The sequence below is a fragment of the Corvus brachyrhynchos genome, unplaced genomic scaffold, assembly GCF_000691975.1.
Source record: "Corvus brachyrhynchos isolate BGI_N302 unplaced genomic scaffold, ASM69197v1 scaffold167, whole genome shotgun sequence".
NCBI classification, from domain to species: Eukaryota; Metazoa; Chordata; class Aves; order Passeriformes; family Corvidae; genus Corvus; species Corvus brachyrhynchos.
The window spans coordinates 1,198,479-1,214,218 of NW_008239547.1; the positions used below are offsets into that span (position 1 = coordinate 1,198,479).

At 36.2% G+C, this 15,740-nt stretch overlaps 1 protein-coding gene across 4 annotated transcripts in view; it reads left to right on the plus strand.

Annotated features, from left to right (window-relative positions):
* The window catches only part of MLLT10 (myeloid/lymphoid or mixed-lineage leukemia; translocated to, 10), a 127,943-nt gene that overhangs the window by 101,699 nt on the left and 10,504 nt on the right, over positions 1-15,740 (plus strand). For all 4 annotated transcript variants that reach the window (XM_017741441.1, XM_008639308.2, XM_017741440.1 and 1 more), the window contains 4 exons: positions 7,333-7,450; positions 8,784-8,856; positions 13,334-13,488; positions 15,334-15,522. In XM_017741441.1, the coding sequence (XP_017596930.1) occupies positions 7,333-7,450; positions 8,784-8,856; positions 13,334-13,488; positions 15,334-15,522 (535 nt within the window). The remainder of the gene's footprint in view (positions 1-7,332; positions 7,451-8,783; positions 8,857-13,333; positions 13,489-15,333; positions 15,523-15,740) is intronic.

Sequence of the window (15,740 nt, forward strand, 5' to 3'; positions counted from 1 at the left end):
CATATATTTTGACTCAGAAATTAACTGTGTGCAAACGGTCTTCCAAAAGTCTTTGGTAAGAATTAAATCCCAAGAAACATAGAAAAAGTTCTTAAACAACCATGCAAGGAAATGGTTCAGTTCCTTTTGAGCTTGAATTAAGCTAGAATTTACAAATCGTTGTTCAAGAATCTTTTCTAGTTTAAGATAAATGTCCATATGCGGCTCTGAGAGCCAAGAGTCTTCCCATGGTTCCTCCATAGTTTAGAGATGGAACAGCAAAACAAAAACAAGAAGAGGAATCCAGAGTTTACTCACAAACCAGCTGCTGTAGGGATTGGGGATTGTTCTGCTTGCATTACCCACCATTTGTTATAGCGGGGATACTGTAACACGCATATCAGACAACGAGGCCCATGGAAAGAATATATATATATGGACTGATTCTTGATAGATGTTTCAGAGATGTTTATTTCTTCAGCCACATGGCCGGGGCTCTGCCGAGGAACTGCTCAATCACGGGACCCAAGGGTCCTTCTGCCCGCGCAGGGGAACACAAAACAACCAATGGGGAACGAGGCTGAGCAGGGACAGGGAAACCCCGTGTCTCCCCCCCAGGGCCCCTCTCCCAGGACTACATGGCAGGGGGAGGGCCCCAACATGATAGTGCTTCCATGACTTTGTAGAGCACATACAGTTTAGGTGCTATGAAGACAGAGGTAGATGGAAACGATAGAGCAACCACCTTAAAGGTAAAAGGGCTTTGTGTTGAAATGATAGCTCTGTTTTCAGTTAGGTCTGTGGATGAATCCCAGGGTCTTATCTCTGCAATGCCTCCTTTAAAAAACAAACCAAAAGCCCAAACAACAAAACCAACCAAACAAAAAAGACCTCTTAATGAGGTAGCATTCTTGTAAGTTTTTGTACAGGTCTCTTTTTTATGTCTCCCATATAAATAAATAGATTTTAATTGGTTAAAATTTTATATAATACCTAGTTAGTTAACATGAAAGAGAGGAGCAAAGTGGTAGTACAGTTGAGGTTATAGTATTTTCACGTTATTGGAAGATAGGCCTTCTATCCATGTGGTTTTTAATGACTTTATGTGCCCTTGTTGTACACTGGGCAGAGGTATAAATTAGTTTCTGTAGGTGTGCCATTAATTTTTCATTTTGACTTTCAAATCCCACTGTGTTTCCCAGTTGTATTCATTCATGCCTTTCTTGGAAAACACTTGAGTGCTGCTGTTTGAAGATTAGATGGCTTCATTTAATGGAAGGATTTATTTGTACATTTAATCGAAACAATTGATTCTCGAAGACAGTATTTGATTATTAGCTTGTTCATAAGCTAGAGTCTTCATTGCAGCTAGAAGTTCACAGGATTTATTTTTGCTGCAAACAGGAAAAGTACTAGTGAATATTGTATCATGGAATGATGTCACAAATACAGTTTTCCTGACAGATTTAAATTCTGACAGTTTGTACACTTGTAATTAATGTTCTTCTTATTTTTGAATGAAAAGTTGCTCTTTTCTTCTAAGACATTGTAAACCCTTTTTCTGATTTCATTTTAACTTTTCCGACCTCCTAATTATGCTTTTCAGTTAGTTCTTTTATTTCAGCCAGGTAGCGAAAACACTTATTGTGTAATTGGACCTTGATTATCTGTTTTAAAAAATCCCCAAACTTTAAGAGGTTCAGAGTGCTTGGATGGTAATGACGGCAGTATGGGAGGGCTATCTTTTCAATCTCAGTGTTGCATTCATAGAATGAATGTGTAAAAAAACCACAGTGGATGTTTGCATTTGATTCGCATTGGTGATGTGTGATAGCAGGTGAGGTGAGGTTTGCTGTAAAAATTCACTCTGATTCCAGTCATCAGTAGTGTAAGCTGTTGTAGTAAGTGGTCAATATCATTTGCTTGAAATTTAGCTATGTTCAACTTATAATTTATGACAGCCAAAACATATATTAAAAAGATGTAAATCAAAGTATCAGTTTAGTTAAAATATATGAATAGTAATTATAATGCTACAGATTAATATTGTTCTGTGTTGTGCTAGTTGTTTTGAAAAGTCAGGTGGTAATTTTCAGAAGAAATGTGGAAACAGTTTATTAAGGATTTTTTGTGTTATCTTCCATCTGTGTTTCTTGGCATATAGGAAAATAAACAGGTATTTAGATTTTTGTTCTTCCATTGGAAACAAGATCTTGATAAGTATTCTAAGATTTCTAAGCAAATTCCGTATTTGTGGTGAAAATATTCAAGGGTTGTGGTGCAGGAAGTAATGCATGAGAAGGTGTTGATGTGGCAGGACTCATCTTTGTATTGAACAGCTGATGGTTCACAGGAGGCAAGTGATGATGGATATTGGTGGTTCCCTCACCTCTTCTAAATGCAGTTAAAGGTTGTACCATAAGTACTGAAAGAAAAAAAGGAAGCAATAGCATATTCTTCCCATTGCCTTCAATACCCAAGCAAAGGCCATAAAAATTTTAGAGATTAAAATAGTATTTCTTCACTTGCCCAAATTAATCTAGGCAACACAAGGCAAGGTTGCTTCTACTGCTGTCACTTGACAGGCAGCTCTTTTCACCTCTCAAGAAAAGAAAAAAATTTTTATATATGCACATTATAATTTTTTTTATTATGTCTAGAATGAATATGTGTTCATATCTTAATCTCATTTAAATTCAATGCAGGTTTTAATTAATTAATACATTGTTCAGATAAATATTGCTTGGCATATACCAAAATGTATCAGCTTAAGATGTCTTGTAGATGAAGTAAACTGATGCTAACACTTGGTCCTGTGCTTGAATCTCCTTCCATATTTCATGAAGCTAGACATGCATGGAAAGTGTTCGTAACATCTCAGGAGGGTAGCAGAACAGCTTGCTGAAAATTTAGCTTTAAATTTCATCTGCATCGAAATTTTTTGTATGATTTCAGTAGTAGTTGGCCATAAGTAGTTGTTAGTGGCATATCTAATGCTCTTTATTTCTTCATTTTGTATTGGTAGGAGCAAGGGGGAGTTCTGCACTTCATCTCACAGCATTGTGCTGTGATGGAGAACCTGGTATGATTGGTAAATGGTGTGACCCCAACCACAGGAACAATTATATGTTTTTATTTTATACAAGAAATAAAATTAACCTTTGAAATTATTTTTGACAAATAAATATTGGTGGAAATAGGTAATTAGGTGGTGTGCCACTAATTGTAAAGCATTATGATGATATAATACAAAGCTACAATATAGCACTGACAATTTTTAAAGCAGAGGGGAAAAGGGGTGTTGATTGGATATAAACTGATTAAGAAGCTGTCTTGGAATTGGTTGTTCTGGCCATCCCTGTTGCCCTATCATGAAAGGAGGAGAGTTCAGTAATGGTTTAACTACAATTAAATCCCTCCCCTTTCTTTATGGAAACTCAACTGTAGGCATTTCAGCATTAGCCTAAACAATGGTTTTGAATATGTTAAGCCTCTAACAATTAGGGAGCAGTTTGGGGCATTGAATAATGTGGAATGATGCAATTGAACCTGACAGCTTCAACAGTCAGCCTACTCATGGGACCCAAAAGTTGTTCACACTTGGTTTCATCTCTCATCACACGCTGAGTATTAAAACCTTACTGGTGTGGAGCTGAGACAGAAATGAGGCCTGTTATCAGAAAATATTTCATAGCATAAAACTTAAAAGAATTGGGGGGAAAAGGCATGTTCAAAGAGTCTCAAAGTTTTGATATCCAATCTGATTGAATATAGTTAAGTATTGTCTCATTTTTCTCCCCTTTGTTTTTTTTTTCTTAACATACAACTTTTGATTGAAGAGGCTCCTTCCCCTGGAAAATTTCAGATACGAGTAAATGTTCAGATATGAATCCTTTGGAAACTTTATAGTCATACTGTTAAATAATACTGGAGTCATGCAAGCAAATATAAAACTATTCTAAATATTTTGGTGGATATTTATATATAGGAGTTAAAAGTAGTTAACTTGCAAGTCTTGTTCTTTAATTAGAAGAATATGCTTGTACTTTCTCTCTTGCTGTAGAGGAAGTGTTTTTAAGCATCAGTCAAATATCAATCATTTCTTGCTGCACGTGGGCATTCCCTGAATTACAGTGCATCGTCCCTCCGTGCTGCTCTGCTGCTTATGGCTTTACTGATTTATTGAACATGCCATAAAGGAAAGCAGTGTGTTTTATACCTCTAGATGGGCTTAAATCCTTCTGCTAAAATATTTTCAGGAAATTTTGCTGCCTTTTCAAAATAAATACTTAGTAGTGTTGGGCTTTTATTAGTTCATACATTTTGATCATGTATTGTGTTGAGTGTTCAAATAGAAACAGTTGAAATAAAGAATAATACAGCCTTAAAAGTTCTGCATTTTAGAACATGTGTCAGTCCTGTGACCTTAATATGTATTGACAGGATGATTGCGCATTTTTAATAAATGCTTGCTACAGCTTGTTTCGACTGTGAGTGAAACATGAAGCTCCTATTTCACCTTTAAATAATGTAGCACTCTTCCACCTTCTCTACTTCCTTGTCAGATGAAGTCGTCACATACATAAGAAAGCTTCACAAATCATTATTCTTGTCATTTTACATTGCCATGTTAAAAAGGTATTTTCAAAGGTTTTTTATTTGCCTTCAACTTACTTGAACAATTTTACTGTGTCTTTTTTTGCTTTAAGAGTTGCATAGGATGCAGGATAGCATTGGAACTTCTGTAGTTCCAACTTGTAGGACACCTTTACTATTATTTTGAAGTATAAACGGGGTAAAGTTTAGGGTGAAACCACCACTTGTGAAAAACTCAAGTTCTTAGACATTGTTTAAATCCTTCTAAGTCTTTTGATCTGTTATATCAACCCACATAACAAACGTTTAATTCCTTTGATGTCTTCTGTTTTGTGATGTGATAGTTACTCAACTTCAGCAACTCCCGTCAAGATACTTAGGTACATTCAGAAAGTTCTTAAAGATATTTGTGCGTGTTTCAGTCAAATAAACGTGTTCCCCTTGCTGATTATAGCTACCCTGCCATCATAAATTACTATATAGTTGCTATTGCACAGTTTTAAGCAGCCTTGCAGTGAATTACATGGACTGAGAGCTAAGTATAGAAGCTTCTGTGTAAAATGTGAGCAGTACACACACTTACTAGAATTAAAAGAAATCTTTTAGGGGAAATACTGTATAACTAAACAGAAATAAGGACTGGTGTTTGGAGTTTAAATACCACCACTCCGTCCCCTCTCCCCTTCCTTCCCCCCGCCCCCAGCTGTATTAGTAGAACTCATAACATCATATAAACTTTTATTTTGCTAGTCTGGTCTTTCAGGTATGGTGAAGGATAATACTGATTGAATCTCTTAATACTCCATTCTGTCAGGTTTTATCAGTGAAAGGATTTGACTGAAGTTTGTTTGGTTTTGAGGGGAAAAGAGCTGAAGGTTGCTAGAAACAATAATGGTTGAGTTGGAGCTGCCCTTCAGGCATTTGTTAAGGAAAAGAGCAGGAGCTGTGCAGTATTGCTGCCTTTGTCTGTCAGTGTCACAGTACTGATATGTATTGTATTTCTGGAAGGTGTTGTACCTGGGGAGGTGGAAATGCCTGCATTATTTTTAAGACTTAGAAATAATTCAGATTAATTCTACTAAAGATACGCAATTCTTAAAAAAATCCCCAACAACCCCCCCAGAAGTAACAGCCAGATTTGAAGCGACACTGTGTTTCAATGTTTAGCAATCTTGCACATACCTATAAACTGAAAAATGAATAAACCCCTGATCATTGTAAGCAATTACTTGTGGCTTTTTCCAACTTTGTGACAGTAGAAGAAGGTGAATATCAGGCACAATTTCTCACCAGTATATAGTAAATAAAGCATCATTGAAAACAGTTGTGTGAATTCATAAAAGTCCATTCATCAAGTTTAATATGTTGGCAGAAAGCCAGAAATTAATGGTACTGTGTGATTCTTTCCAGAGACATAGTTTATACTCTGTAATATTTTGCTGTAATAACCAGTATGTTTCCCCTGTCTCTTGTGTGCAGTTATGCATGTCAAAATGTCCTACAAATTGAGTTCCTTACGGTTTACCTTCTATTTTTTGTTTTCAAAAAAAGTTTCATTTGTAAAAATTGTTTACATTTTCTTAGAAGATTGATTTTAAAACCAGTGATCATGCAGGTTTGTGGATCTTTGATTCCACACCCACCCCCCTTGAAATATTTTCTTTGTTCTGAAATAATTTTTTTATCAGGTAGGAAAATGCCTTTAAAGTAAGCAGCTGTGCCTTTATTTCTTTGATTGCCTGTCTCTGCAACTTAGCATTTGACACAAATCTTTTTTTCTTCGAAAGGGAAAAAGCATAAGCAGCCAAGGAAGAAGGTATTTTTATTGCATTGGATTATGCAAGATTTTGGCCAGCCTCCTTAGCTTCATCTGTTTAAGGGTTCATTTTCGCTTGTTTGGCACAAGTCCCAGCAGAGACCTTCAGAATTGTGGTTAGCAACATGAATGAACACAAACTTTGGGAGCTCTTCAATAAGTAGAGCTGGCCAACTGCCAAAAATACAGTTCCTTATATGGGGTCAGGGCAAAGCTGTGGTTCCCGGAGCCCCCTATTGTATAGAAAACATACTTGTAATGGCTGTTTGTGTTCTTTAAAATAAAAACAAAACAAAACAAAAAACCACCAGGCTTCCAAGCCTATCAAAATAGGAAGTAACAAAATACTGTGCACGTTTTACTAATGACGGAGTCGAGCAAAGGAAATATGGCTCTGTGTAGTTAAACTGTAGAGCTGAAAGTTGGACCTTTTGACCTCCACAGCCGGCTTGTGATGTAAGGAACCCAAGCATTTGTGAGACATCTGTTGTCTACCTGCCCTTATTTTGTAAATGGTTTAATAAGATTAAATAATTAGTAGGATAACCACATGGTCGCCATGCTACTAAGTCCTAGCATTGAGTGCATACTTCAGGACCACAAGGAAGTCTGACTGTTCTGCAAACTGTGGTTGTTTTAAAATGCACTTTAGGTATTAATATTTGCTACAGTAGTTTTTTATTAGAAGGGTTTTCTTGAATTAAAAGATCTTGCCAGCCACAAGTACAACACACTTTAAAACCTGATCTGTTTTTCAAAGTACTGCAATTCTATTTCTATACTTAAAAATGGAAAACATTTTTTTCTTTCAAATACATTGTTTTAAAAAGCATTCAACTTACAAATATAATAAATGTACATTAAGAAGGCTTCTTTAAAATACATTTAGCATTTCTCCCTGTTTTAAAAAAAGGATTCAAGTTGTAATTGGTTTCTTGCAGGCAAACACCCTACCTGGATCTTCTCTCAGTCTGCCTCCATCCAACATGTACGGCAATAGGCTGAATCCAAATTCAGCCATGGCAGCACTTATAGCTCAGTCTGAAAACAGCCAAGCAGGTAAGCTTCCTCTGCTGGTGCACATGTGCAGCTTCACAGAACTTCTTGTTTTTAAAAAGGTTGTTAAATTGTATTTTTGATTTCTGCTCGGCTTTCGGTTATTAAATGTCTGTACAAAGTTGCTCTGTGTTGGAAGTAAATTCTCAGTTGTTCTGTGGAACAGCGCAGGTTTTCTTCCCCCTTTTTTTCCCCTCGGTGTGTGAAATGTAAATGTTTAAGCAGAGCCATCAGCAGGCAGGAATGCACCAGTGTCTCTTGTGACTCCTGTGATTGATGCGCTCAGTTCCCAGCTCTTTGCAACCGGAGTGACACAGCTCTGGGTTTTGTCGTGAATAGTTGAAACCTTTATTTGCATAATTCATGAAATTGCATTACATACAAGTTCGTGTGAAAGAGATCCCGTTAGAGAACTTGTGCAGCATTTAATAATCTTGTGAATATTTACCGATTGGCATTTGGTACCGCAGGCTCTCTGCCGCGGTTTTAATGAGCCGCTGGCTTTGCTTTGTTTCAATCCCTCCGTAAGGATTTGTTGACATGTCGTAGTAGTCATGCCTGTTTGGGGGAAGGGAATGAGTTTAGCAGTTTACCAAGAATGGATCAGTCATGTCTTTGCCCTCCAAGGGGTCGGAGGTCGCTTGACTCAGAATAGGGGGAGGGCAACCTTGAAGGGGGCAGATAGGGTTATTTTATTGAGAGGCCATAGGGAAAATAACCCTTTTGAGTCCTTCCAAGCAAAACGTTTTCGTATATTTAATGAGGCCTTTTTTGTTTGTTTTACTACCTTTTTAGCAAGGGGCTTTCCTATGCTTTGCTTATAAATAGGAATTAGTGAATTATACGCTTTCATAAAGTTTTCAGTAAATTTGCAGAATAACGTGTGCTTGTTAGATGGCAGCAGTAAGTTTAATACGTTATATATTTTATGAGTTGTTTTGGGATACAAAGTGTTAAAAAAATACAGAGCATCAGGATTTGCTGTGATAAGCATACAGATTAGCTGTCCACAGCTGTGATTCATTACTTTCACCGTACAAATTAAAAGTGGCTGAGGGGAGGGTACTGCAAATGCAAACCACGCTTCTGTGCTGTAAAACTGAAAGGAATGAAAGAAGTGAACATAATCCATGGCCTGGTACAGCCTCAGAAATGTGTAAGGACAACACCTTACATGCTACAGTTCAACAATCTTAAACTAGTTACTTATTCACTCTTCAGCAGTAACTACAGATAGAAGTTGAGATTGAAGGTATTTTTAAAATATCTACATCAGATATTAAAACTCTTATCTAAGAAAAGGCGATTTATCAGCTGTGAAATATTTACACTGCAGATCAAGATCTCGGAGATAACAGCCGAAGCCTTGTTGGCAGAGGAGGATCACCCAGAGGAAGTCTCTCACCACGGTAAGCGTTATTTACATTGGAGAGTGCAGGCAGAGGAAATGTTTTAAGATTTGCAAACTTCACTGTCTTTTTACCAGTAATACCAAAGTGTTTTAAAAGCCCATATATATAAAAATATAAACACACATGTATAAATACATGTATTTTTATATTGATATATCCTTCTAAAAAAATCCCTAATTCATCCAGAGAGCTAAAATTGTGCTGAAATGTACTTTTGTATCAACTGAAATTAGGTTTACAAATTAAGGTTTATAGGTAAGTTAGTTTACTCCCTTATTTAAGAAATGGAATCTTGCTTTAGAGGGATTTATCTGTCATTTAATCCATATGTACCACTTACCTCCTCAGATTTGTTACCACAATTTTAGTTTAGTAATATTTGAAAAAATTCCAAAATCCCATATACTTAACAATGATCTCAAGAATAAGATGGTGTGAAACATTAAATATCAGTAAAAATTCCAAGCAAATATTTTCTTCCTTTTCCCTCACAACTTCAAAATTTTTAATAATTCTCTGTAGAAAAAAATAAGTATTTTTTTGTTCTGCTGCAATTCACATCTGCTAGAAAAGTTTGAGATAAGAATTCTGCTGAAACTGTATAATATTATTTTGTTTTAAAATAGTTGCTGTTAAAATTTCAATATTGTGTTTTAAATATTTCAGTAATATTTTCTGTATATTTTAAGCAAGTCTTCATTTTAAAGGGCTTTATTTTCTATACTGAATCCAATATAAATTATATTTTACAGTGTGATTACTGTGTTTTTTATTTAGGTACTAACCATGAAAAAGATTTATCTGAAAAAGAGATTTATCCTGAAAAAATATTTTAGGATAAAATGCTAAAAAATGCTAGTTACACAGAATTAGCATTATAATAATGAATTTTATTGCTGTAGCATGTGTTTATTATGGTAATTTATAACAAATATCTCCAAATTAGATAATTTAATGTACATGTCTGATGTTGTTGATCTTGTATTATATTCCTTAATTAATCAAAAGACATCTTTCTGGATGTAATGAGATTATCCATTATAAATACTTAGGTGTTATTACCTAGTCATGAACTTGTTTTTAAGTTTTCCAGTATGTGTTGCTTCTAAAATAATTTTAGAGAATTTACAAATCAGTTTAGATGGTATTCTTAGTATAAATTTGTATACTTATATTAGCATATAAATTGATCTGTACAGATAAGGAAGTTCAGAGAATTTTGCAAAGGAAAATGCTCAACAATTAGGAAATTCCAGAACTTTTGATTATATATTTAATAGTCCTCTTATGCATACATGTTGTGGTAATTATGAGTTTTAATGCCTTCTTAGTCAATATTTGCATAAATCATAGTTGTGTTCAGTCTGTCTTTTGGTCGAATACTTGGGAAGGTAAACTTAAATATGATGTTTGTACAAAGTGTGTATGTTCAGGGTATATACAGTCCAGCACTTGCAGCATGGTAAAATACCAACTGGTTCTGATGGGGATGCTTAAGGAAAACTGGATGATACAAAGGCCACCTCAATCCACAATTGAAAAGCTTCCTGCAGTGTATAGAAGCTGTAGCACTTTGCAAAGAGGAGAGAGATTTTGCTTGGCAGTAGTGTTGTTCAAAAACAAGCCAAAATGGGGGAGAGGCGGGGGCGGTGTGAGAGAAAGCAAGGGGGAGAAATTGCTGCTGTAGTAACAGAACTGATAGGTGGGAAAACTTAGTCTGAAACACCTAGCATGGAAAAAATTTAGAAAACCTACTCATTCAGTTAAGTTCAGTAGTCAGCAAATTTCACCCCTGCTTTGCGCGACAAAAAAGATTACACATATGTCAAGGTTTGTAAAATGTGTAGATAACTCCCCACCTTCCCCACTTCAATAAATAAGTAACTCTGGTTGCTTAAAATATGGTTTATAGTGAATAAAAAGCTAACTTTAAAAAATCTGCTATCTGGAAACCTTGCAACTCCGAATGTTACCTGCTTTATCTATTTAAAATTATTTAGCTGCAAGTTCTGACTCTGTTCCCTTTGAAACTTATGAGATACATAAATAACACAGTTCTCCGAAAGAACCATGTGATTTTCAGCGAGTTGCTTAAAATAAAAACACTTGCAGAACATTTGTTTGCTGTTGATGACGCAGCTGACTGCAGCTCTTCGGAGAAGACATATGTGACTCATGAGCTTGTATGGTCATTTCCAATTCATATTGTTATATCTTTCCACCCCAGTATAACCACAGCGTTTGATGTTTAAGATGCTGTATTTTAACTTTTAATATATATATGAGAAATATAAATATACCTGGTATATGTGAGCTGTTTCCATTTTGCAAAGGAATCGCTGCTTTTCCCAAGGTAGCACTTAAACTATTTTTTACCCCATACTTAACCTTAGATTTAAAAATATGTTACGTAGTACCTGCAGTAAAATCTGTATGTATGCTTATATCTAAATGCAGTATTGCTTCTAATTAATGCTCTATAGTATGAGTAACTGTACCCCAAACTTAAACAAAAAACAATTGTGAAAGCAGGCAAGGTGTGCAACAGGATTCCCATCTCCGTGGCAGGATTGGACCAGTGCAGACAGGACCTTTATAATCCTGTTGGAAACTCTGATCAAATACTATTTGGAATAAGGATTCAACCCTAGCGTGCAGGAACCATATCCTGTCTAAAGGATGAGCTAGGGGTTCAGTTGGTAGAGAGGAGAGACTGAGTAATGTTGCAATACACAGAAGTCTGGATTTTACTTTTTTTTACCCTTCTCTTGTAACAGGCTTCCAGTGAAGGATTGCAGAGGTTGTACCATCATGTACTGCATTGTTTCTACCTTTTCGAAATTGATGGGAAGCAGTCCAAAGCCCAACAAGAATTTTGTTGGTGATCTATAATTCAAATGGCACAATCTGTTAAGGTAGCATTATGTGCCGCTCAGGAACACGTAGACAGAGAGAAGTTTCTGGGGGAGTTATTTCAGTGGTTTTATGTATTTGTTTTCTGGTTTTGTATTGGTTTTGAAGTGGGTTGTTTGTGTGAAGTGTAAGTGTAGTTTCTGCATAAACTTTCCTTCTTACTGCTTCAGCACATCGTGTTAACAGTCCGTTCTAAGACTACTTTTGCTGTCTCTGTGCTGAACTGTTACGTGCTGTTGTGTTGTCATCTCTTGTCAAAAAACACTACCTTGGTTATCCATTCATCAGGGCTTTTTGTTTTAACAAGTGCTTTCCTTTCTTCCTGTATGCAAAAAAGGACCTATTTATAAATACTTAACAGAGCTCTTAAGTCACCTACTTAAAACCTTTTCTCGTAAAAAATCGCTTTGCTCTGGTGCCTGCAAAATGCTCGACACTCATTAGGTAGCTAATGTGCTGTGACCACTGCTTATTACGGTAATCATAATTAACACACTGATTTCCTGAGCTCTCTGTGTTGTCCCATACTGGGACTGTGGTGGTCTTCTTGGTAAGTCTGCACTGTGGGTGCAACAGTACAGCTGTGATCCCATGATGGCACCAATTGCTTACAGTAATAACTAATATCTGAGAATCTGAGCTCACTGGAATTGATTATCCCCCCAAACAACCAACATCAAAATCAAGAACCAGCTTTTAGTGGGCTCTGGTGGTGGTCCTGTAGAGAAATGGGACCATGCATACATGAGACCAGAAATCCGAGTCAGAAATACACCGAATATCTGGCTTTGCTCACAAGTTAAATTGTGCCCCATCCAATGCAAAAGAAGCCTTCTCCTAGGGCCTGAGAGAGGTAGCCAGCTTTCTCAGTGGCCGTGTGCTGAATAATTAATTTTCTCCTGAATGAGAAAAGACATGTGGCAAGGGGATTATTCTTTGAACTGTGTGTGATCATGAGTAAAAAAAGAGGGTATATTAAGTGTTCACAGAACAGGCAGAGGATAACTTCGAACTTTCATTGCATCCCTTGTGAAATAATATTTTCATGTAGTCCCTCAAAAGTCTGGGTTTACATGACTGTTTTAAGAACAAGTTAGTCAGTGGAATTACATATGGCCTTTCTATGTGATGCTTTTAAGAAATTGGTTTTATTTTTCCCAGTTTTATCAGGGAAAGGTTTGAAGTTTGGTGTGGGTTGGTTTTTTTGCCCCCAAAGTTGATGCCCTGTGTATCCACATATAATGGTTTCCTGCTGTAGAAGTGTGTGTTGTATAATTTAATTCAATGCTATTTGTCAGTTACTGTCTTGTTAGTCTGTATGCAAGAAGAGGTTATGTGCTTTCTCAGTATAAATTCTCACACTGTAATAATATGTCTTTCTTTTATTAAAGCCCTGGCAGTGAGAACCAGGAGTTCTTAGTGATTTTGATGAATTAGCTTAGTCTTGGAAGCATAAGATATGTAGGTGCTAAGAGCTGATATAAGAAATTTCAACAGCCTTTTTCTAATACATTTCCTTTCATCCTTTTCTTTAAACAATAAATTGCAATATTTTCAACAGATCCCCTGTGAGCAACTTGCAGATTCGCTATGATCAGTCAGGAAATGGTTGTGGGGAAAATTTGCCCCCAGTAGCAGCCAGCATAGAACAGCTTCTGGAGAGGCAATGGAGTGAAGGACAACAATTTTTATTAGAGCAAGGCACCCCCAGTGACAGTAAGTACTCACAGTCTGTTTTATTATGACTTTTGCCAACTGTTACTCAGAACTGCTGTTCTGTGCTTGTCCAAGAATTTTAATAAAATTTATTTTCTGCTGTGAATTGAAATATAACTGTAATGTACAGTTCTAGCATAGTTCTTAGTGCAGCACATGGCATCAGTAGATTACAAAAGACTTCTCTATGATTATCTACATTTTTATAGATGGGGAAATTCTATCATGCAAGAGGAACTAACTTGCAGGTCCAGTTGCAGAGTTTGGAAACTCTGAAGTCTTAGATCCACTACTGTAAATATGTAGTACAGTTCCCCATTTTTCTTTATATTGTATGATATAGATTGGTGTAATAATTTTTATTGTTCTGTTTTTTATTTTTAAATCTGAATTGCCTACTTCTGTTGCTGTTTGAAAAGAAAATATTTACAAATGTTAGTCAGGTGTCCTACTGGGCTTTCGTGTCTTTATTGTGTTCTGCCTTTCTTGTGAGTTCCTAAAGCAGGCAAATTATTATTTTCTCAAGTTATGTTTAATAGAGTGGAATAGTCCAAGAATGAATATGTTAAAAGCATAAGTGATCAGTAGATCACGTGGATCTCCATATTCAACAGTGTATCAGTATCAAAGACAATCACTGAATATGTTAAAAAATTTATTTTATTCCAGGTTATGGTTTGTGTTATATTTTATTGAACACATTATTCTTCTCCTTGGTAGTGTAAAGAGCTATCTAGTTAGTATTTTTATGAATGGTATCCTGACAAAAATGCTAATTGTGAGGAAATTCATGCAGGGATAATCCTTTAAACATGATAGCTGGAGGACAGGTTTAGCTAAGTCTTATTGCATCTCATTTGAGCTCACTGAGGGTTCCTTTGTATGTTCTTGAAGAGGAGGGATAAAAGCTAAATCCTTGGGAAATGACCAGATGTGCCTATACCAGTAGACTTATGTCTGTAGTAGGCCCAGAGGTCATGTTAAACAAATACAATTTAGAATTAAAAAAAAAAAAAAAAAAAAAAAGGCAAGAAAAAAAAGGAGGCTATCCCTGTGGCTTTACAGTCACACTCTAGTACTGGTTGGGAAATCCAAGTTCGGAAACCAAATGGGAGTTTGAGAAAACTGTGCTTGGTAAAAATCAGGTCAATAGAGAAGGTGATGCCCTCGTTATGCAAACGCGGGGGGTAAGTGCGGTGCTCACAGAGTGCTCCCTGCTGGGGGATTCCGAGATCGCTGCTCGCAGCTCCCGCCAAGGTGCACTGGGACAACTTCACGTTGGAGGACTTCTCTTTTTTTTTTCATTGTTTCTATTGGTTTATGATTCACTGTACAAGTAATTAAATCAGAAAAACTCCCTTTTCATAAACTTGGTTGTTTTTATATAAATGTTGTTGGTTGCTTGTGCTGTTAGCTGAGCATATTTTTGTCAAACTTCTCTGTTTTATAAGGTTTATAGTTCCTAATACTGCAGCTGAACTGGATTTATCCCAACTATCCTGTGCTACTGAAATACTTTTATATTCTGATTTGGGGCTAAGTTGTCAGGTACTGCTGTTTGCTTAAAATGTATCCTGGCCCTAATGAGGCTACTTTATCAGTATTTAAGCCAGGGTGTAGAGGTATTCCAAAATTACTATCACAGCACACTGTAAACTTCTTTCTATGCTTTAAATAACACAAAATTGATCTCAGATCTTTCTGCTAAAATTCAGACATCTGTAATAATTTTATATTTTCACATATATGCTAGTCTTAATGTAATGCAGAAATTAAAACTGAATGAAGGTGTTATTCGTTCATTGAATGTGGCTGTGAAATGTAATGTGTGCCTTTTTGTCTTAGTTTTAGGAATGCTTAAATCATTACACCAACTTCAAGTTGAGAATAGGCGGTTGGAAGAACAGATAAAGAATCTGACCGCAAAGAAGGAGCGACTTCAGCTTCTCAATGCACAGCTTTCGGTGCCCTTTCCAACAATAACTTCAAATCCCAGCCCTTCTCATCAAGCACATGCCTTTCCAGTACAAGCACGTAAGTAGAGGGGATTATTAAAGTGTCAAAGTAATTTGAACATGTGTTTATATGAAATATCTATTTCATCCACACATGCCATTGATGGGAGATGAATATAAATGTAGGATGAATATAGACCAAGTATTTGCTGATGTGTTAAATGTTTAAACATCAATTGGTTTATTTTTCTGAACCATTACTACTTTTTTCAGTGCAGTTTCTCTTTTACTTCAGTT